The sequence below is a fragment of the Amia ocellicauda genome, chromosome 7, assembly GCF_036373705.1.
Source record: "Amia ocellicauda isolate fAmiCal2 chromosome 7, fAmiCal2.hap1, whole genome shotgun sequence".
NCBI lineage: Eukaryota > Metazoa > Chordata > Actinopteri > Amiiformes > Amiidae > Amia > Amia ocellicauda.
This window is the reverse complement of record NC_089856.1, coordinates 34,692,980-34,720,910: the sequence shown is the minus strand read 5'-3', so window position 1 is coordinate 34,720,910 and position 27,931 is coordinate 34,692,980. Positions and strand designations below refer to the sequence as shown.

At 39.1% G+C, this 27,931-nt stretch overlaps 3 protein-coding genes across 6 annotated transcripts; 1 reads left to right on the top strand and 2 right to left on the bottom strand.

The window, feature by feature from the left end:
* Positions 1–389: 389 nt before the first annotated feature.
* On the top strand, positions 390–7,147 carry lxn (latexin). 2 transcript variants are annotated; one of them, XM_066709346.1, is made up of 8 exons: positions 390–793; positions 1,063–1,116; positions 4,642–4,800; positions 5,203–5,265; positions 5,570–5,747; positions 6,052–6,188; positions 6,367–6,459; positions 6,544–7,147. In XM_066709346.1, the coding sequence occupies exons 1-8, from the start codon at positions 611–613 to the stop codon at positions 6,661–6,663; spliced, it is 987 nt and encodes a 328-aa protein (XP_066565443.1). In that variant the 5' UTR covers positions 390–610; the 3' UTR covers positions 6,664–7,147. The 2 variants fall into 2 exon arrangements, with proteins under 2 accessions (XP_066565443.1, XP_066565444.1); XM_066709347.1 differs by having other exon boundaries at positions 394–793; positions 6,397–6,459.
* On the bottom strand, positions 1,278–14,959 carry gfm1 (G elongation factor, mitochondrial 1). Its single transcript, XM_066709345.1, has 18 exons — positions 14,784–14,959; positions 13,639–13,791; positions 13,144–13,276; positions 12,700–12,904; positions 12,121–12,237; positions 11,615–11,765; positions 11,274–11,428; positions 10,429–10,513; positions 9,921–10,058; positions 8,702–8,803; positions 8,465–8,521; positions 7,859–7,996; positions 7,315–7,397; positions 3,911–4,073; positions 3,362–3,506; positions 3,076–3,236; positions 2,451–2,504; positions 1,278–2,138 (listed from the first exon to the last, which is right to left on the bottom strand). The coding sequence occupies exons 1-18, from the start codon at positions 14,856–14,858 to the stop codon at positions 2,007–2,009; spliced, it is 2,247 nt and encodes a 748-aa protein (XP_066565442.1). The 5' UTR covers positions 14,859–14,959; the 3' UTR covers positions 1,278–2,006.
* Positions 14,960–15,553: 594 nt separating this feature from the next.
* mlf1 (myeloid leukemia factor 1) lies at positions 15,554–27,931 on the bottom strand. Of its 3 annotated transcripts, XM_066709342.1 has the most exons (9): positions 26,357–26,374; positions 25,787–25,851; positions 25,325–25,481; positions 21,537–21,581; positions 20,541–20,627; positions 20,181–20,309; positions 19,202–19,361; positions 16,993–17,134; positions 15,554–16,904 (listed from the first exon to the last, which is right to left on the bottom strand). In XM_066709342.1, exons 1-9 carry the CDS (start codon positions 26,357–26,359, stop codon positions 16,811–16,813), a joined length of 882 nt encoding a protein of 293 aa, XP_066565439.1. In that variant the 5' UTR covers positions 26,360–26,374; the 3' UTR covers positions 15,554–16,810. The 3 variants fall into 3 exon arrangements, with proteins under 3 accessions (XP_066565439.1, XP_066565440.1, XP_066565441.1); XM_066709343.1 differs by lacking the exons at positions 25,787–25,851; positions 26,357–26,374 and adding an exon at positions 27,740–27,931; XM_066709344.1 differs by lacking the exon at positions 20,541–20,627.

The following is a 27,931-nucleotide window of genomic DNA, read 5'->3' as shown; positions in this document are numbered from 1 at the left end:
CAAATCAAACATCTGGTGTACTTCTGAAAGTACGGAAGGGTTTAGCAAATAATGCAAAATTGGTGAACATCCGTTTTCAATAAAACAATAATTTGAAACAAGACCAGGAGTTAGAAAAAGACAGATCTGAAGATGTTGGATTTGTCACACATTGACATGAATAATGGAGGGAGAAAAAACATAAATGTCTGAGAACTGAATAGGGGCAATGAAAACAAAAAAACGGACATGGCCTGAGTTCTGACATCTGGATATGAACCCTGGCATCGACTCAGCAGCAGCAGCAGCAGCAGGAAATTACACTGCTTGCAAAGTAATGAAAACCAAGCCAAGAGTCTATGCCAGTATGTATTACATTACTTTTCCCTGAAAACAAGAATGACAAACAGATGGGGGGAAAAAGGTGCAGCTTAACCTCCAGAAGTGCGAGACCAAGGTTTGTTTAAAATGAAAGGAAAGAAAGGAGAGAAAGAAAAAAAACAAAAAAGCTGATCTGGAGAGTGTCACTTACCCTTATCAACGCTGGGAGGAATCTGATGGTCTGACGTACGCGGAGAGAGGGTATAACTGGAACGTTTCTGAAGGTCTCTAATCCTCATTCCAAACAAACATGGGCCGGGCACTGTGGATCGCTCTGGCCGTACTTCCAGTGGTTTATGGCCACCCTACACTTCTAACTGTCCAGACAGAGCTACAAACCGAAGAGAGAGACAGAGATCCCCCTCACCTTCAAAGCGAGTCTCCCAACAGTGTTATATACAAAGAAGATGATGGCAAAGAGTTCTTCCTTGAGGTAAGCACCCAGATTGTACCACAGCTTTTTAGCACTGTTCTCATCATATTGTATTGAGAAATGTTACATGGTATGCAAGAAATATAGTGAGACAAAACATTGTATTTTAACAGATACTTATGACCTGAATGGTGGCAATAGACAATACATTGGGCATAAACTTAATTAAGCATATCTCACTTTTCCCATGTGTATTTCATTTTCATATTTAATTGAAACAGGGAAAACAAATCTAATATTCAATGTTTATTCTATTTATTTGTATATAGATAAGTCAAGATGACACAGAGAACAAACTGCCAACACCAGCCTCAGATGTGGAGGTAGGAAATGCATGTGGAACATTCCTATAAAATCATTAATATTGAAATACGAAAATAAAAGATGGGTCACTTGAAAACTGTGCTTTCATTTTTTAATCTTTGATTTGTGTGAAATAGGTAATTACAGCTTTGTTATCTTGGTAAGTCAGAAAATAACACCCCAGTTTTTTTTTTTTTTACTTTTTTTAATACATATAATACTCATTTTAAAACCTTTTAGACCATTCATTTCAGTAATATCAAAATGAGTCAGACTTTTGATTTGTATATGGTAACAGCAATTCCTAGCAGGCTTAATGATTATGATCTCAATCTCATTCCGCTGTCTTATGATTTTATGTGAATACAAACACAAAATGCAATTAACATAATACATTTTTATTTTCAACATTCTAAGCTGTACACAGTACATAACCTTCTACTGTACACCCTGAAACACAGTCTAAAAATAAGTCCCTGAAAGCAGTGCCATGTACTACTGGATTATGAGCATTTGAATTGCAAAGTAAAATGAGAATACAACTCCTGTAAAACAGATTCAGATAGTGGGTGACAAATTCTGAAACTGCTGAGTTACAACAATGGTTTCATGATTATTTTTCTACCCCACTCTCTCTCTCGCTCTCTCACACACACATTTACAGTACATTATTGAAAGGACAGACAAAACTAAAATATACAGTTTAATTTGTAGCAGACAAATATTGTTTTTCTCTTCATGGTGACTAGTTGATGGTTGAATATTGATCAGATTTATTCCTTGAAATGACATGCTTTTGCAGTGTCTATACAATGAAAAGAGACTATTCCCAACAGGTTCAGGTGTTCTCACAGTCCACATTATTCAGAAGTATGAACAGAAGGAAAATTCCAAAACATGACGAGGATTTTTAGTTCTTGGCCTTGCCTTTCTTTGCGGGGAGCTGACCTGTTGCTTCTAGATACTTGTTGACTAGTTCATCTTGAGAGCTGGGTAAACATTCCTGGTACCTGCTGTAGTCCATTGTATATTCACCTTTGCCCTAAAATAAATTAAACATTAAATTGATATCTAGGCCTATACCACAATCAGCAATAACAATCATCTCATGCACAACATTTCACATTTAATTACAGTGGTTACTTAATTTGAGAGGCAAAATTAAATGGCCAATTCTGGGTCAACTGAAGCAAAACAAAAGATCAACACCACGTTATTGGCCTGCATAACAGTTGTACCTTTTAGTTCAAGTAAATGCATTTGAACTAGCCCATTCTGGTTTCAAAAAAGTGCAACCACTAAATCTGTTTTCGTTGTCCTGTGGATTGTTATTGATTCAACTCGGATTTCTTACCTCTGTGCAAGACCTGAGTTCAGTGGCATAACCAAACATATCATTCAAAGGAACCTGCAAAAAATGTGGGGGGGAATAAACAAAACTGAAACATCACATCGTTTTAAAAAAAAAAAAAAAAAAAACACAGAGGGCTGGATTCCTACAGATTCTGTAGGTATGTTAAAATTCAAACCCAAGACCGATCCACCCATATCATAAGGTTATTATATTATATAATTATACAAATAAAAAATAAAATTAATATTCAGAATTTAATTAATGTTCAGAAAGACTAAGGGCTAACAAATCAAAACTTTGATCTACCCACTAATCGCTAAGTAGACTCTACTGCGTTTTAATGTATTGTCAGAAGCCACTTTCTATAACTTATTATTCAAAACATGATAGGATAACATTGTTGTTTACAACTGGCAAGTAAGTCAAAGTTGATTTGTCTAGCCTTAAGACCAGAGAATCATTAATACATATTTGGACTTTCCTGTGTGAATGATAATGAACCAATATCAGGATATGCGATTTCAATTTAAGCAGCGAGAAACACAGATGACCAAAGGTCAACTACAACAGAAGCGTTTGTTATACGAGTCAGACAGCAGGGCATGAGAGTCTGCACTGCACTCACATCAGCATAGAGAGTGAAGTAGCCCTCTGCGCCGTCCTGCCCCGTGATGACACCATGGCGGCGGTTGATGCCAGCAATGACCGGCCCCTGGAACTCGTTGGGGGCCACCACTTCCACGGACATGATAGGCTCCAGGACAATCACCTTGGCCTTCTCCATAGCTGCACCATCGGAAAGAACAGCAGCACTCAGCAAAGCAATAAGAACATATGATCTCCCTTCCAACCACCAACCGCAAATTCACCTAGTGAATAACGTCCGCGAGGCCTGCGACAGCCACACTCACCCTGTTTCAGAGCTCCCTCTCCTGCCCTGATGAAGGACAATTCGTTGGAGTCCACCATGTGATGAGCGCCGTCGTCGAGGATGAAGCGCACACCCGAAATCTTGTGTCCCGTCAGAGGGCCTTTCTCACAAGCCTCCCGAAAACCCTGCAGCAAAGATCCACACCACTCAGCAGTGCTCACTTCAGAACTGGGCAAAGCATTCTGATCTTGTCAACGTCTGGTGTAGGCGACTTCATTCGTTTGAAAACAGAATAGATATTTCCATCCTCTTGTAAAAATACATAAATATATGAACGTATCAAACTACAGGATTTATACTGAAGCTATGTAATATTTCAGCACCTTTGTGTCATAATACATTTGTCAATGGTGCAAGTATGGTTTCAAATACTGAACACTATTTATATTATCTGTAAACAGCCTGGTGTTACCCCTGTCTTGTTATTAAAAGATATTGCTTGAGTTGCTGTATTTAAAGACTCATCATTCCTTCATCATTACAAGCTTTCAGGTACATTACCTGTGCAAGACAAAAAAAAAGGAGTTACCTTTTCAATTGCAGGAACAAACTGCTTTGGTATATTAGTGCCAACGGTTTGATCCACAAACTCCACTTTGGTATAGCTGTCAGGCTCGAGGGGTTCCAACACTCCTATTACTTTACCATACTGCCCTGCTCCCCCGGATTGCTTCTTGTGTGTGAAATCAAACCTGAAATTGGGACACATACACACAATATTTAATTACTGTTTTTTGCATCTGGTGGCAGCTTTAATTTGAAAGTACAGAAAAAGGTTGCAAATATTAAAACTGCAACATATATTATGGTTTCAAAAATACTTTTACAGAAAGTTAAAATTTGAAATTACATGAAATACATGATACGCTACAAAAAAGTAATATCTGTGGGAATTACAAGAACCCAGCCCATGGTATCTTGGGTTTCTTCTGGAAAAACGAAAACAATCTCTGATGGATTTAAGAAAAAATAAAAAGGTGCCTGTTTCTTTAAAGAGGCCATCTTTGAGTCAATGATTTGGCAAGGTCCCTACAGAAACAGGAAGTTACACCAGGCAGTGCAACCGAGGCACGGAAAGCAACCCTGTGTAGGTCTTTCCTGCTGTAACAACTCCAGCTGTGAGTTTTACACAACCTGGGCTTGCTAATGTTTTTTGCCCTCAAGATATTGCAAAATATTTTCACAGAGTTCAAAGTCTATGTATTTGTGGACACACCCAGTTCTAAGCAGAAACAGATCATTTTCCTTCATCTTTTCCAGTCCAACCAGGTGAATACAGCCATGCCTGTGGTGGAGCTCAATCCATCCTACTACCAAGCCCGCCGGGCGGCCAAAGCGGCAGAGCATTACCTGAATTACCATTACGGGTCCCCGTTCAAACTCTTTAGCATTCGGGACATTAAAAGCGCCACTTTAGAGGTAAGAGCACATCCACTTGCCTAACATCCAGCCACATCTTTATTTACTTTGCAATGTACTGGTCTGTTTGCTGTATTCGTATTATGAAGCATTGAAAACTAGACACTGCTTTGAATTGGATTGATTTCCCACATCTCCAGGATAAATTTAGGTTTTAGAGCCACAAATATGTTTAAAAAAAGAAAAAAAAAAAAAAGAAAAGAAAATCTACCTCTGTATACCAATGCACTCAGAAGCCAGAAGCCACTGGGAAAGAAATACAAGCTTTAATTTTTACTTTCTGAAGTTTTTTTTTTTTTTTTTGAGTTTTCTAAATGGTAAAGCTTTATAAATAATTAAAAATCATGTTGTTTTCTGCTAGTCTATGCATTCTTGTAGTATTTCACTAAATTTTCTTATTAGGAACTTCCTGAGGGGCGTGGAAAATACAACATGACATTTGCAGTGGATGACGCAATTAGCAATGTAAGTCAGACCACGTGTTACCTACCAAATGAGAAATGCAGAAGGTAATAATAATAACACTTCCTCAAAAGAGGTAAACTGTACTCCAGCATAAATGATTAAGTTTGGTTTTAGTTACACTGGGTAGAATGTCATAATGAAATGTTTTAAGATACTGTTTTTAGATTAAATGCACAGAATCACGGACACACGTTCATTGTATTTCCAAGGGCCCCCATTACTGAAGTTTTTGTCCGATTTTTCACAAGGCAGTAGGTTCTATTGTCCTCACAGCTCTTTCCATTTGTTTATTCTCTTCCACTAGAAAACTGCAGGAATCTGCACGGCGGAAATAGTTTTCAACAGAACAGAGGAGGAAAAAACGCCAGAAGTTCATTGCACTTGCGATGACCTCCTTAAAGTAAACACATCTGAAGCAGAGAACAGTTTCTTCCACCAAGTCATGCAGAGCACTAAGCTTGTGGAAGGGGAGTACATTCCAGGTACAGTTTTCATTTCAGTTTGAGTGAAGGGCAGTTACAGAACAGCAGAGACACCCACACAGTGGGCAGCTCACATCCACTGTACACTACTATACTGATTGAAACAGTCAGAAATGTCTATTACATTGACATGGCTTGTTTTATTCCTATAGGCAGCTACTCTGTTTGACTGTAAGTTTGACAGTACTTCAGACTAGTGAGCACTATAGGAAAAAAATAATTATATATATATATATAAAACTAAAAACAAAAAATTAAAGAGCTGTGGTCATGACAGTGATTGTTTCCATTTTGTTCTGTTTAGACAGCTTTGGCTTTATTGCTCCGGAAATGAAGCCCTGGTGGCAGTTGGGGATTCTGGCCTCCAGCTTTGTAATGTTGAAGGAGAGTAATGAAAGTACACTGTACAATATGGCCCAAATACTCAGTGTCAAACAGCAGGTAAGTTCAAGTCAAGATGCATTTTCAGTGATTTGAAGCATGATGTAAAGCACAAATCATAATTCACACCTTGAGATGCAAGAAAGTCCCTGAACATTAATTACAGCTTAATATATGCTTTCAGTAAGCACAGTGAAATTGTGGACTTTATGATATTTTCTTTCATCATTCTTCTAAGTTTTCACACTCAAGTTTGTATCTGTCACAGAAGTCAGAAGAAAACAGCCTACTGGTTGATTATGATGTCCTCCTGCATGACTTTATATCACAGGTAAGAAATAATAAAAAATAAAAAAAAATAAAGAAAAATGTGTTTTCTTAGAATTAATCCGTCCAAATTCTTTGTGTGTTATAGGAAATGATCCAGTGGCACATCCAGGCTTCCTGGAGTCCAACAACAGGAGTAAAAGTGACAAAGTGCACCTTGCAACCAAAAAAACACTCGACCACCCCTGCCACCGTGGACAGCCGTTAATGCATCCCGCAGTGTAATCTAATGTAATTAATGCTGTACTGGTTAACATTTAAATAACCAGGCAGCGGATCGCAATCATGTCCCGATAATGCATTTATAATTACAATTATCTGGTAAATTAATTTGTCCAGAGCAGAAAATGAATAAAGCAATGATATTTGTATAAACCTATGTGGGAGTGAATGTGCACAACAATTATCCTTTAACCTGCTTATCACATTTGGGTATGAATTCCAAGGAACACTGTAACTGGCAATAGTAGTGCAGCAAGAAGAAGAATTATTAGTGTGGGGGAGCAGGTGGGTGATTGAAATCCCTATTATACAGCAAGACGAACGGCAGCATATACAACTTTTCACTCCGTTTTCTTTTGCCGTCATATAATCAATGTGTTATTTTGTAAAGCTGAGGGACGTTTGCAATATATTTGTACTATAGAGATAAAAAAATAAAAAAATAAAGACATTTGGAAGTCATACTCTAATGGCCTGCAAGGAAGTTAAAATTGATTGTGTTGCAGCTATATGGGGCGAATTTTTAATAAATGAAGAAATATATTAACACGCTGGGCTATGTGGTCTCCAGCTAATAACACTGCATGAACATGCTACTGTCCCACACTGTGATTAGCGCAATGAAAACAGCACTTACGGTGTGGCTGATGAGATGGTTTCTCTGAAGGCTACTTTAGGTTTCCCCATCACACAAGGACAGCTGTATTCTCTTTCCATTCTCTGAAGGCAATTCAGGAAAAAAATGGTAAGTGTTTTCAGCTTTCCAGATAAATGAGCACATTGTTGCGAAACCTTCATAAAAAGCTGTAGATTGCCATATTAACCTATATGGGGTCGTAAAGTTTGTGAAGCGAGGTTTCTGTCATTGAACTGTTGCGATCAATTGTTAAATGTATTTTATTGTTATTAACACAGCCCTAATACATAATAGAACTAGCAAAGATTGAAGAAAAAAAACTGAGATGCATTGGGTACCAAAACGATACTGGTGCCATTCAGATTACATGGCAGCAAGGAAAGCATGACATTTCAGTGAAAATTTTATACCACAATACAGCACCCACCCTATCCACAGTTGGATACAAATAATAAAAAAAAGAAATCCAAATTGTTCAGCATAAAAAGCAGGTGGGGGGGGGGTTATTTGCATGAAGAAGGAGCTCCTAAATGATCACACGTACCTGGGAGTAGATCTCCAGATGCAGCTCTCCCATTCCTGAGATGATAGTCTCTTTACTCTCCGTGTCATAGTGGACTCTGAACGTTGGATCTTCTCTCGTGAACCGGTTTATGCCCTTGGAGAACTTGTCCAAGTCATTCTAATAAAACCCAGGAGCAGCAAATCAGCACTGATTTAAAACTGCAGGCACACATTACTTCACCCTCCCCAAAAACTCCCTATTTTACCCAAGCAACAGATTTTTTAATTCATTCAGAAAGTCAAAATAGAATCGGGTTCAAAACCAAGGGGAAGTTTTATCAGAAGTAAAGTGAGAAACATCTAATCACTGGGGCAGACAGGACCCATCTGCTCAGCTGGACGACATGTTGATAGGACACTTTACAAATGCTTCAATTGCAATCATATGTCAAGCAGCTTTCGTGGCCCATCAGTATGATCTACTGTAAATAGTGAATGATCTTGGCTTTCACTCCATTAACTTGATCAAATACACTGCTTTAGCTCATTTGTAACGGTTGACAACGCCAGGCTGCCTGGAGAGATGAGGAGTTTTGACAGGGTAAAGCAAAATCCATGACCGGCAGCCAGCGTGATCAAAGCTCACCTTGTTCGCAGGCCTCATTGCAACTGAAATCACTGGATCTGGAACATGAATAGATTCCTGCCAGGGAGAGAGGAACAAATAAGAAGTGTTTATGAATATGGTACAAGAACAGCAGGTGTGGAACTTCTTGTGCAGTTACCCACTGAGCTCTAAGGTCAAAACCAGGGAGGGAGAAAGAAAGAGAAGAGGCAGAGATTGGAGTAACATTTATGATTTACAAATTAATTTCTCTCTTACCATGGAAAGATTGGAAGAGGCTCGGGCAGTGAAGGTGTCCCCACTGGCACAGTCGATTCCAAACAAAGCACAGATGTCCCCAGCATACACCTCCTCTACATCCTGTACACAGGGAGCAAAACTACACTGAAACCCAGCCGTCCTGGAGAGCACACCGATTCATCTTTTGAAAAATGAAAAAACGAGTACCAATTACAGAAAAAATTCAAGCTCATCATTTTATGTGCCAAAACAAATGTCTGTAGGAAGGCTACAGGTTGTGGCCACATACTCCGTTTTAATTCCTTGCCACCTTAAAGTAGAACAACCCCCCCAAAAAAAAAATCAGCAAGCAAAATCTCAAACATCTGTTGGTACTGTACATTTCTATTAATAGGAATTAGGAAAACAATGCATTTCTCATATTAAGGCCTTTGGGTGCTCTAGGGAAATACAGCTACAAGGGCAGACGGACATCTGGCTAATCCCACTGTCTAGTACAGAAGCACCATTAGCCACTGACACCCAATTCTAAAGCAGATGGCCTGCGAATCCCAATAGGACAAAAAAAAGAGGGGATATTTTTATGAAAACTTAATGGTAAGGCTTGATGCAGCTGGATATAATTAATTTGTGCATCTGTACCCCAAAGCATTTCCCATTGAGACCAGTAGGTGAAGAAAGAAATTTGTCCCCTCTCTTTTTAATGAGGCCGCTATCACATTTTTATTTATACCTCACGCGTTGCCTTCTCTCTCTCCGGTGACATACTGCGGATTGCAAAAGCACGGCTGCTCACCCTTGAGCCGTAAACTCGCAGGAATGTCAAACTAATTAATCTTCTGATGATTACATTCGGTCTCTGATTAGGATGATGAAGACGGCCGCACATCATTAGTCTCCCACAATTACTGGGGAACATAAACAGTAAATACTATTGCAAATAAGAAACAAGTTAAGTGCTCCTCGCACGTCATCCATTATACTGATAAAACAGTACAGTCTTTGAGGGTTTTGCCCTAGCTTCTGAACAGGAACGTTGAATTTGTGAGGCATTTAAAGCACTGACTGCAAATAGTAGTCTATTCTGTATGGCTCACCTTTTAAAAGAGTGTCACGGCTCAAATACAAGAACTCTGTACAAACACTTTGCGATGTATTTTATGATTTTAACATTATTTTCCAAGCTGTGACAGACGCCACGAACCCACTGAGCCCTGTTGCCAGCTCCAGCACTCACCTCCATCTGGTCGGAATGAAGGCGCACCAGTCTCTGCACGCGCACCCTCTTGCCCGTCCTGGTGTTGTAGATGTACTCGCTCTTTTTCAGAACCCCCTGGTACACCCGCACGTAGGTCAACTGGCCGAAACGCCCAGCCTATCGCCACAGCGGCCACGAGAGAGACCACAAATTAAACTGAGAGATAAAACACACACATCTGAATAAATCCCAGTCTAAGTCTGATCAATAATAAAACCAAGAAGCAAACGCAATCTCAATATGTGTATCTGATTACACAATTATGCATTCTCAATTCTTCATCACCATCAAGGCTTTCTGTTGTATTTATAGAAATTAGACAATCTGAAGGAAAAAGTAAAGGTGCTCTAAGTATACCAGGGAAGACATTGAATAAAATATAACTTTTTTAACATGTTTTGTACACCAAAAGCCCTTCGAGTTTCAGCTAGCTGGTGAAGTTTGCCCACAATTATCACTTAGTTCCGTCTGTAGACAACGAACATACCTCTAACTTGAAAGCCAAACCGACGAATGGCTGGGAGCCATCTCTGGTTGGGTCCATTAATAATTTAGAAGCGTCCTTTGAGTCCCTGTTTTCACAATAGAAAAATTAAAATGTTTTGTAGATAAGTCTAACATTATTAAGGAAGTGGCCACATCATTCACACAAGCGAAACAGGAACAGACAATTGTCGTATAAAGCATAAGGCAAACGAGTCTCTGGTTGCCTTAGAAAAATGACTGTGTGCGTAAGTAGCTGGGAGCCATTATTATGATACAAGACAGATGTGGCAATATGAAAAGCAATATATTCTCGCTCATATAATCCTGGGGAAGAGACGTCTGCTTCGGATCATTACATCAATACAGTAATGAAGCCGAGGCGCTGACCCGATGCATCTGGACTGTGCGAATCACAGTCATACATCTAAAGTTCGGGCTGAAATTGTGAAATTATGACACGGCTACCGGCAGCAATTTAAAAGATAAATAAATATGTTTTGCCCCCTTTCATAGCACAAGTTTGAGATCAATGTTACGTTTCATTTCATATTACAGTCCATGTATTATTGTATATGGGGTTAATCTGAGACTTCTTTACTCAGAGCACTCGTATGACCTTTTACATATACGTAACTGTAACCAATAAGCAGTGGAATATCAACCAATTAACTATATGAGAGTGAGAATACACAAGGCACAAAATGTTCATAAAGAATATCCTTTTTGTTTACAGCACAATATATTTGGTTCAGACAATGGGATTTGCTATTTAACCAATTAAATCCCGATCGAAAGCAGAGGACTGCATACGAAGCATCTGAGCGACACACTGTGAAAAGCTCTTACTCTTGGTTGTGGATGGCGTAGTTCTGCACCTCGGTGGGGTTTGGTAGATACTCCAGAACCGCATCCAGCAGGGGCTGTACCCCCTTGTTCTTCAGGGCACTTCCAACAAGAACTGGGCTGAAGGAGCGCTGGACTGTAGCCCTCCTAAGAGCCACCTACAACACAAAACAAGAGCACTTGATATGGTTCGCACATGATTTAACCTTGGATTTCCAAATAAATGCCCAACAGGCAGAGTTGACCTTAACATGAACGAGCTAAACAACAGCTCTCCGGAACCCATTTACGATGGATCGACTGCTACGATATTGGAGAACAGGGGGAAAAAAGAAGACACGGACCTTCAGATCGGCCACTGTGGGCACCTTCTCCTCCAGGAACATCTCGCCCAGCTGCTCGTCTGCATTGGCCACACACTCCACCAGCTCCTGCCGGCGGTCTGCTGCTTCCAAGCGGAAGTCTGCTGGGATCTCATCATAGCGTATGTCCTGCCTGCGGAGGAAGGAGGAATGTAGGCATCACCCCACCATGACACAGAAGGACCAAACCCGCTGAGGAAGGGGCTGCAGGGAGGTTTGTGGGAGCATACTTTCTAAAGGCTCAACATTAGCTATACTTGTATTTAACTTTGGTTTGCTCCAAATTTGAGGACTTATTGAGACTTATTGAGGCTGCCACAATCTGTCCCAGGGCCTGGTTTAAAAGCTGGTTGAAAGTAAAAGAAAATACTTTTTTTTTTTATTATGCACACAAGCATATCAAACAAGCCTCATATGGAAATGAATGTAAAGCTCACCTATAGTGCACAACCGATTTTGCATTCTTGGAAGCATCAGCTTATACTTACCCAAACGGTCCTTCAAAATACAAGGCTCGCTCTTCAATGAGATCTATAATTCCTTTCAAATTGCCTTCCAGTCCCATTGGGATTTGCACAAAAGCTGCATTCTGATTAAGCTTGGTTCTATGACAAGGGAGAGGGGAAAGAAAAAAAAAAAAAAAGTTTAATGTGTTGGTAATATTTGCCGATTTTCTGACAAAACATATATTATTTATTTGACAATAAAGTGGGAAAAGCCTGGGGCAGACATCTTGTCACTGTGCTCTCACCTTAAGTCCTTCCAAACACAACACATCCATTACTCTGACAGACAAAGGTGTGGGAAAACTTACATGAAAATAAAATGAAACACTGCCTTGCCCTTTTCTATGAAATGCTTAAATCTTTACACCTAAAACTGCATTTGTACATTAAATGGTCAGGAAGTGTGACATCTAATTCCTTTTACAACAGTAAAATCACCAACCGCAAATCTTTACGGTCTGTGACTAATGGAACTGGATTTCCTGCAATGGAGCAACACTGCCCTCTAGAGTAATCTCACGGCCAGGCAGGCTAGTCAACAACAGTATCAGTCAAGTGCACCTCATCTGCTGGAGGGCCCTGGTGGGATTGGCCCCGAGTCGGTCAAGTTTATTGATGAAGGTGAGGAAGGGCACGTTGTAGCGCTTCATCTGCCGGTTTACAGTCATGGTCTGACACTGCACTCCCCCGACTGCACACAGCACCAAGACAGCCCCGTCCAGCACCCTGAGGGAGCGCTCCACCTCTATAGTAAAGTCCACGTGACCTGCGGGGACACAGACACTGGTCAAAAGACGCACAGTACACTCGCAGTGGCTGTCCTTTTGTTCTTGAATCAGTCACCCCATCACAGCGCTGCTGGTACCATATTTTATGAAGGAGGATGTGGTTTACATTCTCAATTGATGCATCTTAAGTATGTATTCACAGAGGGTCGTCAAGAAGAAAGCAAGGAAAACAATGGAGTCTGATCCGGTCTCCATTTCCCACAAACCCGTGCTCTACCTGGGGTGTCTATGATGTTAATGTTGTGCTGCTTCCACATGGTGAAGGTCGCGGCCGACTGGATTGTGATGCCTCTCTGTCGTTCCAGCTCCATAGAATCCATGATGGCTCCAACCCCATCTTTTCCTTTTACCTGAGAAAAACACAAACAATAACACCTTGATAAAATCTTGTTTTCTTCTTGGCTCGGTATCATCATTGTTTTTAAATTACAAAAAGATAAGTGAAAAAATAGAATAGTTCCGGAAATCAACAATAATGTATTGTTTATTCATCCTTTGAGGAGTTGGCTTTCTTTTCTTCCATTCTACATTCTATATTCTGCTCATATCTATGCTGAGCACCAGCAGGTATGCCTGGTCTTCCTTCCCACCCCACCTCCACTAAAGCTGGTAAACGATCCCAACAATACAGTTAGGCACTTGTGTAAAATCAGATTTCGGACTGTCAGTACACCCTTAGCAATTCATACATAAAACAGGATGATGACCGTACCTCATGCATTTCTGAAATTCTGCCCGTGTAGTAAAGGATTCGCTCTGTCAGAGTGGTTTTCCCAGAGTCGATGTGGGCTGAAATACCGATGTTCCGGATTCGCTCATTTGGGACGATGCCAGAGGAACAGGCCCTGCAGCTGTTTATTAACACCTGGAGTGAAGGAATGAAACAAGACACTGATCTGAATACTGAATTTCTGATTTTCCTTTTTATCCTATTTTCATTTCAGCATCCAAATATTCATTTAATAAAGATATGGTGATTAATTAAATAATATTCAGTATCTTTACTCTGAACTGTGATATTGCATTGCAGTGACAACTTTAGAGACCTAACCCAATGCTATTGCATGACATCGGTGGGTTACCCGTCTCATTTGAAGGCCAATCAACAGCCTTATAAAATACCTTATAAATTAAGGTTTCTATTATTCATGTTTTACTGATCAAGGTTTTTAATCATCTATTTAATGTTCTGATTCTTGCTGTTCTGGGACCTGCAAGGTCGACACAGGGGTCAACAATGAACTGTATACAGTGTCATCCTCAAAAGAGTATTTTACTGATTTTGTACAAGAGGGGGATTTTGCGTCTGCTTAGTTTACTGAACCTTATTAATGATTAACGTTTTTTTCTGTTTGCGTAGGTTAGCGAAAGTCCAGTTTTCCAAAAAGCTAGGAAAATTAGCAACTAATAAAGTGATAGACTGAAGGGACCCACACACCGGTTTAAAACCCATCAAGGCAACCAAACGAGTGAGGAAAAGACAGGGACATAAATACTCGCCGCAGAAAGAAGCAAATCATGTTTTTATTAACGGGTCCTCATAGACCACATAGAGACACTGTAAAAAGTCTTCCTCTGAAAGGTTGTCATTAAATGATCACTTTAATTCACCCCCTTTGCAATAAAAGTAAACGCAACCAACTTGAGAAACTGGGTCCATAACAGAACATTGCTTAATTGATGTGACGTCAGCAAACTGCATCGTAACTGCGATTTTAAATGATCCTGGGTTACAATTATTTTGTTACTTTACACCACAGACATCATTTATCACAGCAAATGTTATATCATCTCATCGTAATCGTAGCAGCCTGAGTGGCCAAAGTGATATATGTAGCATTGCCTCTTTTAACGTACCTGTTTTATAGTTAAGGTTCCCGGGTTTCTAAAATGTCGCTGGCTCAAAATCAGTCCTGCTTTTAATACTTGCATTTTGAAACCATCAACCGGTTAATCTAAAGTGTGTCTGTGCGGCTCCTACACACGCTCCCCGCTGGATGTCAGTGTGAAAGTCACGCCGGTTCCTGAGGCCAAAGCACTTCCGGGGTCACGGCGGGGTCAGGAGGAAACAAAACCCACGACACTTCCGCCTGAAACTAGAGCGCTTGATAAAGAGCGAAGTGTAAACATTTCACTAGAGCATCATCTAGTGGTAGACTTCATACTACAGCTAGTCCTGTGAGGCATTTTATGTGACAAATCCTTTACAGATGATGTTGCCGATTTTAATTGACACCGTTAAGAGTTGTTTATTTTGATTTTAATCATGTTTTGTAGTGCATAATAATACATGAGCTTTGACTTTAAATCAGCACCTATTTGCTGTGGGTCACAGTCAAAGTATACTGTATCAGTCAGATCCTGCCTACTTACCCCAAATCAGTGTTTTCGATTCTTTGCAATTAAAGATGGAGTTGCTGTTATACACACTAAGGATTGGTCCCGTAAGAAAGATGAACCAGTCTGATTACGCCCCACAAAATGAACAAGGCTGACAAAACTGCTACAGCTGCCAGTTCTACCAGATGCCACTGCCAGCTCAGGACTGAAATAGAAACTACAGTTTGACAGCCATTATCAACTGTAGGCCTACTAAACGCTGAATAATCACAAAGAAATCAGAGGAGTAAAAAGGTGAACCGATTTTATTAAAGGTCAGAGATTTTCTGTCCACCGAAGTCAGGTGTTGAAAGTGGGATTCTAGCAGCGTCATCTTTATTTACCATCAGTGAAGCAAATCCTTGCAAAGAAGAGCGAACGATTGTATTGGAAACTTGGTACATACAATACTGGTCAAAAGCCGCACAATTGTATTTCATTGCCTTTCTCTGAGACAGAAACTCAGACATGTTAGTTATTGAGATTTATTTGTTTTAAATTAATTGCTTACAACTAATATGTCTGAACATTTAAATGACTGACTAGTTAAGAAACATAGACAACAACCACCAGTAATTAAATTAGCTATTATACTAAACAGCAACAGTATTGGCCTGGCATCTTTAATACCTAGGGTAAGAATATAGAAATGAAAAATGTAAAGACATATCTCCATTTGCCAACATTATGTTCCATCCTAATTTGCATTTTTTTGTATCCTACATACTATTTTATTTCAGGTCTAGAATGACAATTTATGTATTAGCATCAGAGAACAATAGGTAATATAAAAAAGGGAATATAGATTTTTTTTTAAAGAAATATCTTATGGATTAAAAATATGTTCTTAAGAAGGATATATTAATTATACACCAAAAGCTAAATTCAGCAATAACTCGCAATCTGTAAGTGTATTCAGAAATGTTTAATTATATTATCAAAAAATATATCAATGCATTTTTTACATTTGATTTATAGGTTATATTCAGAGAAAACTACCCACTCCCAGTCTAAGTTTCATTTCTTCCATTGAACAGATTTTACATGAACTCAGTCGGCTGAATTATAAAAGTAATTTCTGAGAAAGTGACCTAAACATCAGATTCTGTTTCATCACACTATATGATTTCCTCTTAACTGTTTATGTAAATCTGTTTGCATTCCATTTAACCAAATTCATGCTTCTGAATACAAGTCACGCAGCTTTTAAAAGCTTGCACGTGCGTATGGATTTATTTTTGATCACACGATTGTTAGGAATTACCACTGACATGATGCTGTTTGAGGTAATGAAGTACTTTTGCTCCACGAATCAGTTGAAAAGGCGACACATACATCCTTGATTGTAATGTGAATGCAGAAAATGAGAGATTCAACATTTAGGATCAGTCCATGACCAGACTGACCTACAAAGAGGCAAATCAAAGATTTAGAACCGGGAGAGATTGGTCTGAGATACACGTTGAAGCACCAGAATATTTTGTTGCTGGAAAATGTTTAATTGCTTATTGCTTCTTTACTCCCGAGCCCTTCACGTTCAACTCTTCGAAATGAATGTTCTTCTTCTTTTCAGCAGGAGCTCTCGGATGATGTTTCTCCCTAGGAAAAAAACACAACAAATCAGTCAAACGCATACTGTCAAAATCACAAACAAACACATTCGGATACAGATCCTCGTTGTCATTACCTTTTCCCTTCGTCAGTGGTGTTGGCGATTGCTGCACGGTGAACGGTTCTTTGTTTAGGTGCTTCTAAGCGGGACAGAGGAACAGATGGCCTGAATTTGGACACTTCCCTCTGCCATTCTTCATCAAATGTCTGAGCTTCAGCTGTTAAGAAAGGGCATAGATCACCTTTGGGACAAGATTTTCGCGATACTCAACAAGGGACAACACTGGGATTCTTTAAACTCTCCCTTGATAAAATGAATATTTCTAAACCTCAATGCATTTCCTTTAAAATGTGTGTATGTGCATTCTACAACATATTCTGTGACAACATGTAAACAATAGCCAGCTCCGTAAATAAGCCTATTTTGGTATGAGCAAAGAGCTTTTTTCAATATTACAACAGCAAGCGGTCAATAAAGGAGGAAGTGAAACAGATAAAAGGCAAAAATGGAGGTATCTTGGAAAACGAACAAGATGTGGCAAATGTTCTAAATGAGTATTTCACAGAGGTTTTTACAAAAGAAAAAACAGATGACATGCCACAGGTTAACAATCAGTCCAGTCAAATCCTAAGAGAGATCAGGATAAATGAGGAGGAGGTACTAAAGGGACTAGCAGAATTAAAAACCAACAAATCTCCTGGGCCAGATGGTATATTTCCAACAAATACATAAAGAAATTAGGGAAATTATTTATAGGCCACTAACTCAAATATTCCAAATGACACTTAGAACAGGGGATGTGCCAACTGACTGGAAGACAGCAAATGTCATACCAATCCACAAGAAAGGGGACAAAACTGAGCCAGGAAAATACAGACCAATCAGTCTCACCTGCATTACTTGTAAAATGTTGGAAAAAATGATTAGACAGAAAATAGAGGAGCATCTCCATAAAAACCATATTCTTGGAGATAGTCAACATGGGTTTAGACGAGGCAGATCATGTCTTACTAATTTATTAGAATTTTTTGAACATGCAACTGCAGCTGTAGATCATGTGAAAGCATATGATACGATATACTTAGATTTTCAAAAAGCTTTTGATAAGGTTCCACACCAAAGACTGATCCTCAAATTGGAAGCTGTAGGCATTCAGGGTAATGTAAGTTGATGGATTATGAACTGGTTGATGTGTAGGAAACAGAGGATGTCGATTAGAGGAGTTGCTTCTAACTGGAGTGAGGTTGTTAGTGGAGTTCCACAGGGATCAGTACTAGGGCCTGTGCTTTTTCTAATCTATATTAATGATCTGGACTCTGGGATAGTTAGCAAACCTGTCAAATTTGCAGATGATACTAAAATAGGTGGCTCAGCAGATACAATCTTGGCATCACAGGCTATTCAAAGGGACTTAGATAATATTCAGTATTACATGCAGGTAACACAAATATCCACTATAATTACACTATGGGAGGAACAGAACTAGATGAAGTATCGCATGAGAAAGATCTAGGAGTCTATGTGGACTCATCACTTTCTGCATCCAAACAATGTGGGGAAGCAATAAAAAAGGCAAACACAATGCTAGGGTATATTGTCAAAAGTGTAGAATTGAGAACAAGGGCAGTAATGTTCAGATGTACAATGCACTAGTTAGAGCTCATCTGGATTCTGTGTGCAGTTCTGGGCTCCACACTTCAAGAAAGATATCGCTGCTCTAGAGGCAGTTCAGAGGAGAGCAACCAGACTTATTCCAGGTCTGAAGGGAATGTCCTACTGAGAGACTGAGGGACCTGAACCTTTTCACCCTGGAACAGAGGAGACTATGTGGGGACTTGATCCAAGTCTTCAAAATCATGAAACCAGAGGAGCTTTTCCAGATCAGCTTTTCCAGATCAGCAGGGACACACGCACCCGGGGACACAAATGGAAATTGGGCTTCAAGGCATTCAAAACGGAAAACAGGAGACACTTCTTCACACAGAGAGGCGTCACAATCCGAACAAACTCCCCAGCGATGTGGTAGAAGCTGAAAGTTTGGGAACATTTAAAAATAGACTGGATAGGATCCTTGGATCACTTAGATATTAATGGACACCAAACGAGCACGATGGGTCAAATGGCCTCCTCTCGTTTGTAAACTTTCTTATGTTCTTATGATTGTTCTCATTTCATATAGTAATTTGAACAGATTAGTATTTTTTGTTTTATTGTTTAACAAGTTAAAAGGAGGTTCAAATGTGCATTTAAAGGAAGACAGAAAGATAATTAAATACAAACATACATTCGTCCAAGTTGACAAATTCCTGATTCAACTCCTGATTTCCAGTTTTCTTGTTTTGTTTCTGCTCAATGACGTGCGCTCGATCGTTAATGTGATGTCCGATGGCCATCTTCTCAACGCCACTCTCGGAATCCTTCAGTGACTGCCGCGTCTCTTTGATCTGAAATATGCAGTATCGGCAAGTACATTCACCACACTGAAGTTACACAACCAACACAAGTTAACAGCCACACATGTTTATCACTATCTACTACTACAGCCTAGGAAAAGGTGTGATCTATTACATTTTTTTAACTGTGAACAATTAGAATCCTGGATACATGATGAACATACTTTTGTTCATTCACACAGCTACAAATCCACAAACATGAAGGGAAACATGCTGGAACTCTACATGTCAAACAAATAATTAAGATACAAAACATACAGCTCTCACCACCAAAACAGCATGGAAAATAACTAGCATATGCATTTCTGAAACTTTCAAACAGATTGGTTGGTGACTATGTAGCTACCTTGAAACAGTTTTATTAATGGCAGCCCTTTGATAAATTACTGCAGGGTTCCTGCATAATGAGATTTGCGTATTTCCCAATGAACTGCACAAATACTGAATGGTACATCAGCTGCAAAGTCACAAGCACAGTGGGTGAGCTTCACACAAACACAGTGCCGCCCACAGAGAAACAAAATGTTTTCATGAAGATGATCAGGACAGGATTGTACTTTCCCTTACTGCATGCTTTTTTAATTAAGATTTCATGTCTGCTCTAAGGCCTAGACCAGATTAAACCCTTGAACCATACCAGAGTCGCAAATTTCCAAAGTGTATCCAATCAAGTTTTAGTCAGACGCCACTTTCTACTAATAATCATATAACAAAAACTGCCAAGGTGTACAAATCTGTATTGTGCGATCTGCAGGAATGTTAAGGCTTTGATTTGGTCTAGGCCTGACTAGGGTGATGTCATAGACCTACCCCACCAGGAGCTCTGCGGGTCTGGCTGGAGGCCTGGAAGACCTTGGCGGGTTCATCCCCTACTTTAGAGTACGTCATGACTGAGGAGGAGCTGAAGGAGTGCGTGTTGGAGTCATTGGACAGATTCTCCTGTCAGACAAAACATCGGAATGGACATAGAAAGCAACTGCCGGACAAGGTGAGACTCACAAAGCACATTGTATTTTATTTAACTATTCCAACCTAAGTTTACCATTAGGAATTCATGCAAGCTGACATTACAGCAAAAAAAAAAAAAAAATATATATATATATATATTAATGTATACTTCGGAGAATAATAATAATCACATTCCTGAAAAGGTAAGAAAAAGGAACTTACAAAATTCCTGTGCATTTCCACCATTCTGTTCCTCATGCTTGACATCATACTATCCATCATGCTGAAAGGATTCCTGGCCTCCATTTCCTGCAGACAACACATTTTCATGCCATAAAGTCAAGCTTTTAAGTCAGATTCATTTTGCTGTTGTAAAACTCCTGCTCTGCACGTTGTGTACGTTCAATATGGTCTGCTGTTTGACTTCTTAATAATAATAATCATCATAATATATATTATTTGTTAAGCATGCCAGACTATCTCCAAGCTACAAAGCAGTCTCTAACTGTGGAGAGTTCGATCTGTAATTAATATTAAAAGGATCAGCAACTGCAGTATTATATTCTGCTCAATGGGTGTTCCTTACATTTAGCCTGGTAGTTATGCTACCTAATGGCTTTGTTTGCTTCAAAGACTTCCCAGTGCATTGATTTTAGTTGTTTGAATATGGGGCTGGTGAATGTTATGATCATGCAGAATAAGCATCAATGGTACTAGCAGTGGGGAGTGCAGAGTGTCAGCAGCAATAACAGTCAAAGCATTTCCTCCCATGAACTTAATAAAGCTCAGTCCTCATGGCATTTCACTACAGAGCTCTGCCAGTGCCGCAAATCTGCCAAAATGTGCCCAGCTGTGGCATTTTGATTGAAGGTCCGGAGGGGACAAAACCAAAGACACCAATCACTCCTCACTGGTGAACAATCCCATTTGAACGCAGGCCCACGAGATGAAAGGTTCAAAAATATACTCCTCGCCTCACACTTCTGATTGATTCACATTTAACAGACACAGAATATTTATGTTGACGGGATATCTTCTACACATGTGAGAATCACTCAGGTATGAATACAATGTATGCACACACACACACAAAGGTTATTATGTATCTTAAGAGCTAGAGAAAAGGTCAAAGGTTTGCGATAAAGTTAAAACATGCCTCAAGTCAGTAGCAGAAACAGAAATGTTTACAGTTTCACTTGCGCATGCAGTAATACTCACTGTACTTCCGAAACTGCCAAAAGGCATAAGAGACTGGCTCATTCCCTGAAAGATAACAAATTAAGGAAACATCATATACAATTTCATAACTTATACAATACATTCTGCCGTGCAAGGAGTAAAACAAATTCAATTATTTTGCCATGGGAAAATATCACTGCAGCAAAATAATGATGAACACTAGGGCGGATTTAATCTATGGTGCATATCCAAAGCCATTCATATTATATATATTTATATTGTTTCTGTTGATTGAAACAAATATTTGCATTAGATCATGAAAGAACATCCCCTTTGTGAGTAATGATCAACCCACCGATGGTAAGCAATCAAAATATTTGATCCAGTTTAAATCTATTTAGATAACAGCACAAGACATGATTACTGGGGTGTTGCAAATTATACTCTCTCACCATTAATTTGCATCCAGTGCTGAGGATTATTGTAGGATTTGGCAGTGAAATAGATACATATTCCAGGAATCATTTGGAGATCCAATCGGTTAAGCCACTTCAAGCCACTGTGTCAGCAGTTTCAAAGGTCATACTAAAGTAAAACTATCAACGCTTATGGAAGTGTCTATGAACTAATAAAGCCCATGAGGCAATGTATATTTCTGCTCAAGTCATATTTTTAGATGGGGTTAAAAGTGTAAAATCCAACGCATCAATGGCATGATCTTTAACACATTATTTTAAGTGCATCAGGCCCATAGCTCACGTCACTATGGTGACTGAATACCAAAGTTTATTCACATATGGTTTTTATTGGCTTGTCATATAAAAGTTTGGGCACATACAGAGCCCCTAACATGACCTTCCAAATGGAAGAGTGTTATTACAGCATGGCACTGAATCAAAGCAACTTTTACTTGAACCCATAGTACAAATCAAACTCTAAGCACCATGGTCTGTCTAATAACCAAGGAGACAAACACATTTTAATGCAGAGAACATGGAAGATTGTCCGAATCTAAATCTGCAGCTCAGTAGGGTTTCAAAAGCCTCACCATACAATACATTAACTCTTACTATGGATTTCCTGTATTTAATTGTGTGGAGACTTAATTAATCATGTTCAAGTAGATAAACTTGCATCAATACAGTTTCTGAAAAAGGCCAATCTAAAGCTTTTGGAATTTAGCAGTCCTTTATGAGTTATTCTCATTGTTACATGTGCTTTTCCCTTTCTAGTTTACTCACTTAAAACAGCTAAGAAAGCACCTTGACAATCACTCTTGGCATAACATAAGCAAAAGTCTAGTTCCAAATTACTGGGTTTGTGGGATTGAATACTGAACACTACAGTTATGAAACAGCTTCTGTCTCTGTAGTTTCACTGCAAGATTATATTAAGCCAGCAAATAGCTCTGAAATCAGAATAGGCTGGCAACCTGATAGGCCCATCCAGCCATGAAACTGAAGACAAGTTGTATGTGTATTCACAGGCCCTGGAATGGAGAAAAATACCCAAGACCATTGGGTTAAAATTGTAATTCTGCTTACAAGGGGTTACTAGGGGTTAGCTGCTTGACACAATATACATTTCTTTGGTAGATTACAAAAAGCAGATTATTTAAATAGGGTTGTCCAAATAATACAAATAATAATAATAATAATAATAATAATAATCACACATATATATTCTTAAATACTACAACACTAAAATAAAATGGAAAGAAGGGCATTATTATTTGAGCAAAAGCAGTGTACATTACAGAATTACAGAAAGGCTACATCCCAGTCCACTCACACAAATGACATTATTATATAAAGCACTTTCATATGCTTTATTGTGAAACATGACATGTCTACTGATTGTAGCCTCTCAACTTGCTTCTGCGAAAAAAAGGTCATGGGTCTATGAACAGACTGGCATTTGATGAAAGCAATTACTGGGGATAAATATACACTACAGAGAGAGGAGACAGATTAGCACTTGATAGTTGAGGAGAATGCAAAACCTATGTTTAGCACTTCTGGGCTTTTCAAAACACAGCCAGCTGGTAATCATAAGACCCTTTGCTGGAAGGTGTCTTCAGGCAACACAAGAATTAAACCTTTACGGAATCAAAGTTGAACACAAAACCTTCCTGTTCTTTTGCCTTGAGCACGTTATGCCCATTGTCTTTAAGAAAGGTGAACTTAATGCGCAGGAACTTTGTGAGCTCATATGAGGAGTTATTTCTACAATCAATGCCTTCCTGCCTACCCTCAAGCTCCGCCTGTAGCATAAGCTGTGACCTAATTCATAGGATATTTGAATATTTATTTGTGGTCTTAAAACTATTATCCCGGGGTTCAGAATTAGTATATGTAGAAACTTGGTGATTTTTAAATACAGAGAACCAATGCACACTATTTTGACAGTGAAGCAAAATCAAAAGAAAAAGGTTTGGGTAAATAATACATACTGATTTCTCTCTCTCTCCATGGTAAAGATAGAACCGAAGAACAATTGTAGCATTTTAATAAGAATACCGTCAGCAGAACAATGTGGCCCTCGGCTTCTATAAATACTGCCAGCTAAAGATAACTCTGATCTTAGACAAACTGGATGTTCAGCAGTAACCTTCTGTGACCCGCAGATGACAGACGTTTGTGTTTAATAAGTCCTATATTACTGTGCTACTATTGGGTTACAGAGTATGGCAATTATCCTCCTTGTACAATTTTCTTTTTCTGTGACCCCTGTACCTTGTATCACATAACATGGTTTTACATGGAGGGAAAGTGAAGGTGCCAGACTTTCTGCTGTGAATTCGCATCAAAACTGCACTGTCAGAGTGCAACACGTTTTTTTTGCAAACTCAATCCCTTTATAACAACAAGGTAAAGTCATGTATAGGTCATCACTTATTTTTTCTTAAATGCACACACCTTGTTCCTGCTTTAACTCCACTAAAGCGGTTAGCCTTCAGCCACGGCACTGAAGCAATCACACTGAGCACGCTCCCTGGAGCTTTTGGAAGACACCAAAAACCACTCTGCTGACACTCCAAGAGCAAGCACACAAAGAAACCCTCGTTTTTAAAGCAGTGATACAGAAATAGCCGGTTTCTAAAATAAACAATGCCTCCAGGTGTGTGTGTGTGTGTGTTGACCTTCAGTATAGTTTTTTTCTTCATCTCGTTTCTGAGTGACAGGCCAGTCTATGAAAATGTGAGCCTCCAGGTGGCTGCCTGATCGTGAGGTCTGAAAATACACACAGCTGGTTGTACGGCGAGTTGTCCACTAAGTAGCCCCTGTGGTGTTTGTGTGGAGATAAGAGCCAATTCCTGCCTTCAAGACTCAGTATTTCAATATGTCAAACTCTAGCACAAACTGTAAAAAAAAAAAAAGATGCAATAATAAAGATGATTAAATTAAAACAAAACTAAAGAACAATCTTTATGGCAGCTTCTCAACTGACAGAAACAGAACGCTGTCAGGAAGTAATGCTTTTGGAAAAGTCATCAGTGATCTTCAGTTTTTATTGTGACCTCATGAGGTTTTAAGAAAGGATATTCTGGAACATTAAAGCCACCTTAATGCTACTGCCCTTGAGTGGGAGAAGATAAATGAACCCCAAATCCCAAAATGAACCCACAATGAAGAAATTATTAAAGGTTTAAACAAAAACATTAACAATACTCATTTACTCACTGGCATGGTTGTTCTAACTATCTCACAACTCCTAGCATATGAAAACTCATTACGGTGTCGGGGACAGGCGATGCAGTTGACGCTCGTGTGGTCTGTGGGCACACAGATTTTGGAGTGCATAAATCCAGGTTATGAAACTCTTACCCTGTGGCCCTCTCTCAGTGCCGTGCTGGAATGAAGGTTTCCTCTCCGATCTCCGGCTCTACCATCAGTGACACTGGGGAAGGGATCCCTGCCAAAGGGTTCAGAGAAACTTCTCATCATCTGACGCACATGTTCGCTGTGTGCCCGGAAGGGATCACTATGTGGAAAAAGAAGTCGATGACACTGTTAATATTACAAACATTACCTGTGCAATTCTGAAGAAAGACAAAAACCTTTTGTTACCACATTATGAGTTGTTTAATGTACTCTGGGATCACATCTACTTACAAAGCATTACTACAAAGAAATAACCATAGAGTTCTGTTAGCAGGATTCTCAGCAATGTCTCACACAGCCAGACTGAAACATTGCCATGTGTCCAAAGGCAGCCTCTTGTTTTAGTGATTAAAGTCTTTAAACAAATCTGCTGAAAGAGACTGAAATATGTTTGATATCACTTACAAGCAAATCATTACAGCCATATCCAACAAGGCAAAGTAACTCCACTTGGCAGGAACTTGTAGAATCTAACAAGTATGAGTGCACAAATAACACAACACTTATGCACTGGTTACTTGTATAGTAGTATTTGTTACTTATAACTACACACTGATGTTTACAACTTTTACAATTTACCACTTGAAACTGGGGTTCTCTTAAAAAGAAAGGCTACAGTCAGTTTTTTTCTTCTTTCAAAATATATATTTGTGTTTAATAAGAAACACTATGAATTTGTTTTAGAAATTTAACAATGTATTTTTAATAAAGTAAAATGACCTAACTGTACTTAAAACAAACCAGAAAGGACACTTTTATAGTGTAATTAAAAACTGCATTAATAATTAGGCAATTCCTGATCAGACACTAAAGCATACAGTTATGCATCAACTCAACACTAGTGATTTATTTATCTGGAGAAAACTAGCAGTGTAAGAAAGCTCTATGTATAGAACTCAATGAATATACTTACAGATCTTAAGCATAGAGTTTCCAAGAAGCACATGGCGTCCTTTATTGACATACTATACATACCATTGTTGGGCTGCCTGCAGTCTCAATTACTCAGGTCAGTTTAGACAAAAAATTAAAAGAATTCCAATTGTAGAAAATCCCAATGTCTCTTCATGATAACATATCATTTTCACCTATTTAGAATTGGAAACATTTCCATCACAAGAAAATGGTGCTTAATCTGAAGTATTATAATACTCCATATACATAAATTAGGGTTGAATGTGTGTTGAAAACTAAATTCAATATTGTAGTCATATATTTAAAACCTAGCACAGATGTTACTGGCTATCTAGTAAAGCAATATTTAGTGTCTACTGTTGCCAAAGTTATTAAATTACATGTTTGGAATGGGACAAGCCATTAAACCAGATTGTGTCTTGAACCAAAAAGACATATGTGCTTCTGGGAAACAATCAAAGACATGAATCACATGCACTTCCAGATAAAGAAATATTGTTTCATGATGAACCCCTGTTGCCTGCAAGTCACTTCAGTGTGCACAGAGACTATGCCCCAGCATTATTTTAAGTTGTGTTGAATTGTTATTTCACCCACAAGAGGTAACAACAGTGGCTACACACAGTACAGTTAGTGGCACTAAATTATCTGCAGCATGATGTGGGCTCTGACCCAATCACCTGCCCCTTTTCGCGAGGCCCTGCACTCCCTTTAAAAGAGAATGTAGACTTCGAAGGCAGCTACTCCGTGAGGGGTATTTTGGGAGCAGCACTCCAGTCTCACTTTTAACCTCAAGCCCCTCAGAAGAGAAGCACTGGCAGGTCGCAGTCTGGGAGCTCACCACCTCCACCAGTGACAGCAAGGGCTGCTGCTCATGGGTTTCTGAAAAGGTTTTCTGGTTTGTGGTCCACCCAACCTCCCAGCTACTTCAGAGAAACAATTATTGGTTGCATGGGGTTGCAGCTGCAATACTGTTTCCACATTGTATGCAGAAGGTGATTAAAAAGAAGAAACAAAAAAAATCTGACCACATTAGACCACAACCACCGCAAAAACTCTTGTTTATAAGGGTGTTTATTCTTGTTTCATTTTAATTTGTGAATTGCAGAACAATATATGCACAGACATCCAATTCTAAAATAGGTAAGTGTAACAGATGTGTATGACAATGTAGGTTTTTAGGAAGATACAGCAGTGTGTGTGTAAATCACAGAATAACACAATAAAACGAATGCTCGAATTAAAGCATTTGCACTTCAATGTATTTAATGCTAAAATAATCATAATTAATAAATAAATAAATAAATAAATACATACATAGCAGCAATTCACATCCGGCGGATTAAATACATGCAAAAGCACAACAAACTACCAGTGTAACTTATTCATTCAACATGACTGCTGTATTGACGGAGTGACGGGCTCTGGCAGTAATTCACTTACGCAAAGAATGGATCCTCGTCAAATTCCCTGAGAAGGCTGTTAAACATGTCCGATCACTGTAAGTTAGACGACAACAAAAAAACACCCAGAAACGCAAAATCTTTCTGCAGTGTTACTTAAGCAACGTCCAAAGCGGCTCTGTGTCTTTGGCTGGGATCTGCGCAATAGCTCCGTCAACCCGCAACATAGTAG

Coding starts and splice junctions, on each gene's coding strand:
- lxn (XM_066709346.1), top strand. CDS start 611: ATGGGCCGGGCACTGTGGATCGCTCTGGCCGTACTTCCAGTGGTTTAT. Junction 1,117..4,641: donor CACCAGCCTCAGATGTGGAG/GTAGGAAATGCA, acceptor CATCTTTTCCAG/TCCAACCAGGTGAATACAGC. Junction 6,460..6,543: donor TGCATGACTTTATATCACAG/GTAAGAAATAAT, acceptor TGTGTGTTATAG/GAAATGATCCAGTGGCACAT.
- gfm1 (XM_066709345.1), bottom strand. CDS start 14,858: ATGCAAGTATTAAAAGCAGGACTGATTTTGAGCCAGCGACATTTTAGA. Junction 8,522..8,701: donor CCTCTTCCAATCTTTCCATG/GTAAGAGAGAAA, acceptor TCTCCCTGGCAG/GAATCTATTCATGTTCCAGA. Junction 2,139..2,450: donor AACTCAGGTCTTGCACAGAG/GTAAGAAATCCG, acceptor AATTTATTTTAG/GGCAAAGGTGAATATACAAT.
- mlf1 (XM_066709342.1), bottom strand. Junction 19,362..20,180: donor CCCGCAGAGCTCCTGGTGGG/GTAGGTCTATGA, acceptor TGCATATTTCAG/ATCAAAGAGACGCGGCAGTC. Junction 17,135..19,201: donor ATTTGTCAACTTGGACGAAT/GTATGTTTGTAT, acceptor CTTTCTTAACAG/CTGAAGCTCAGACATTTGAT.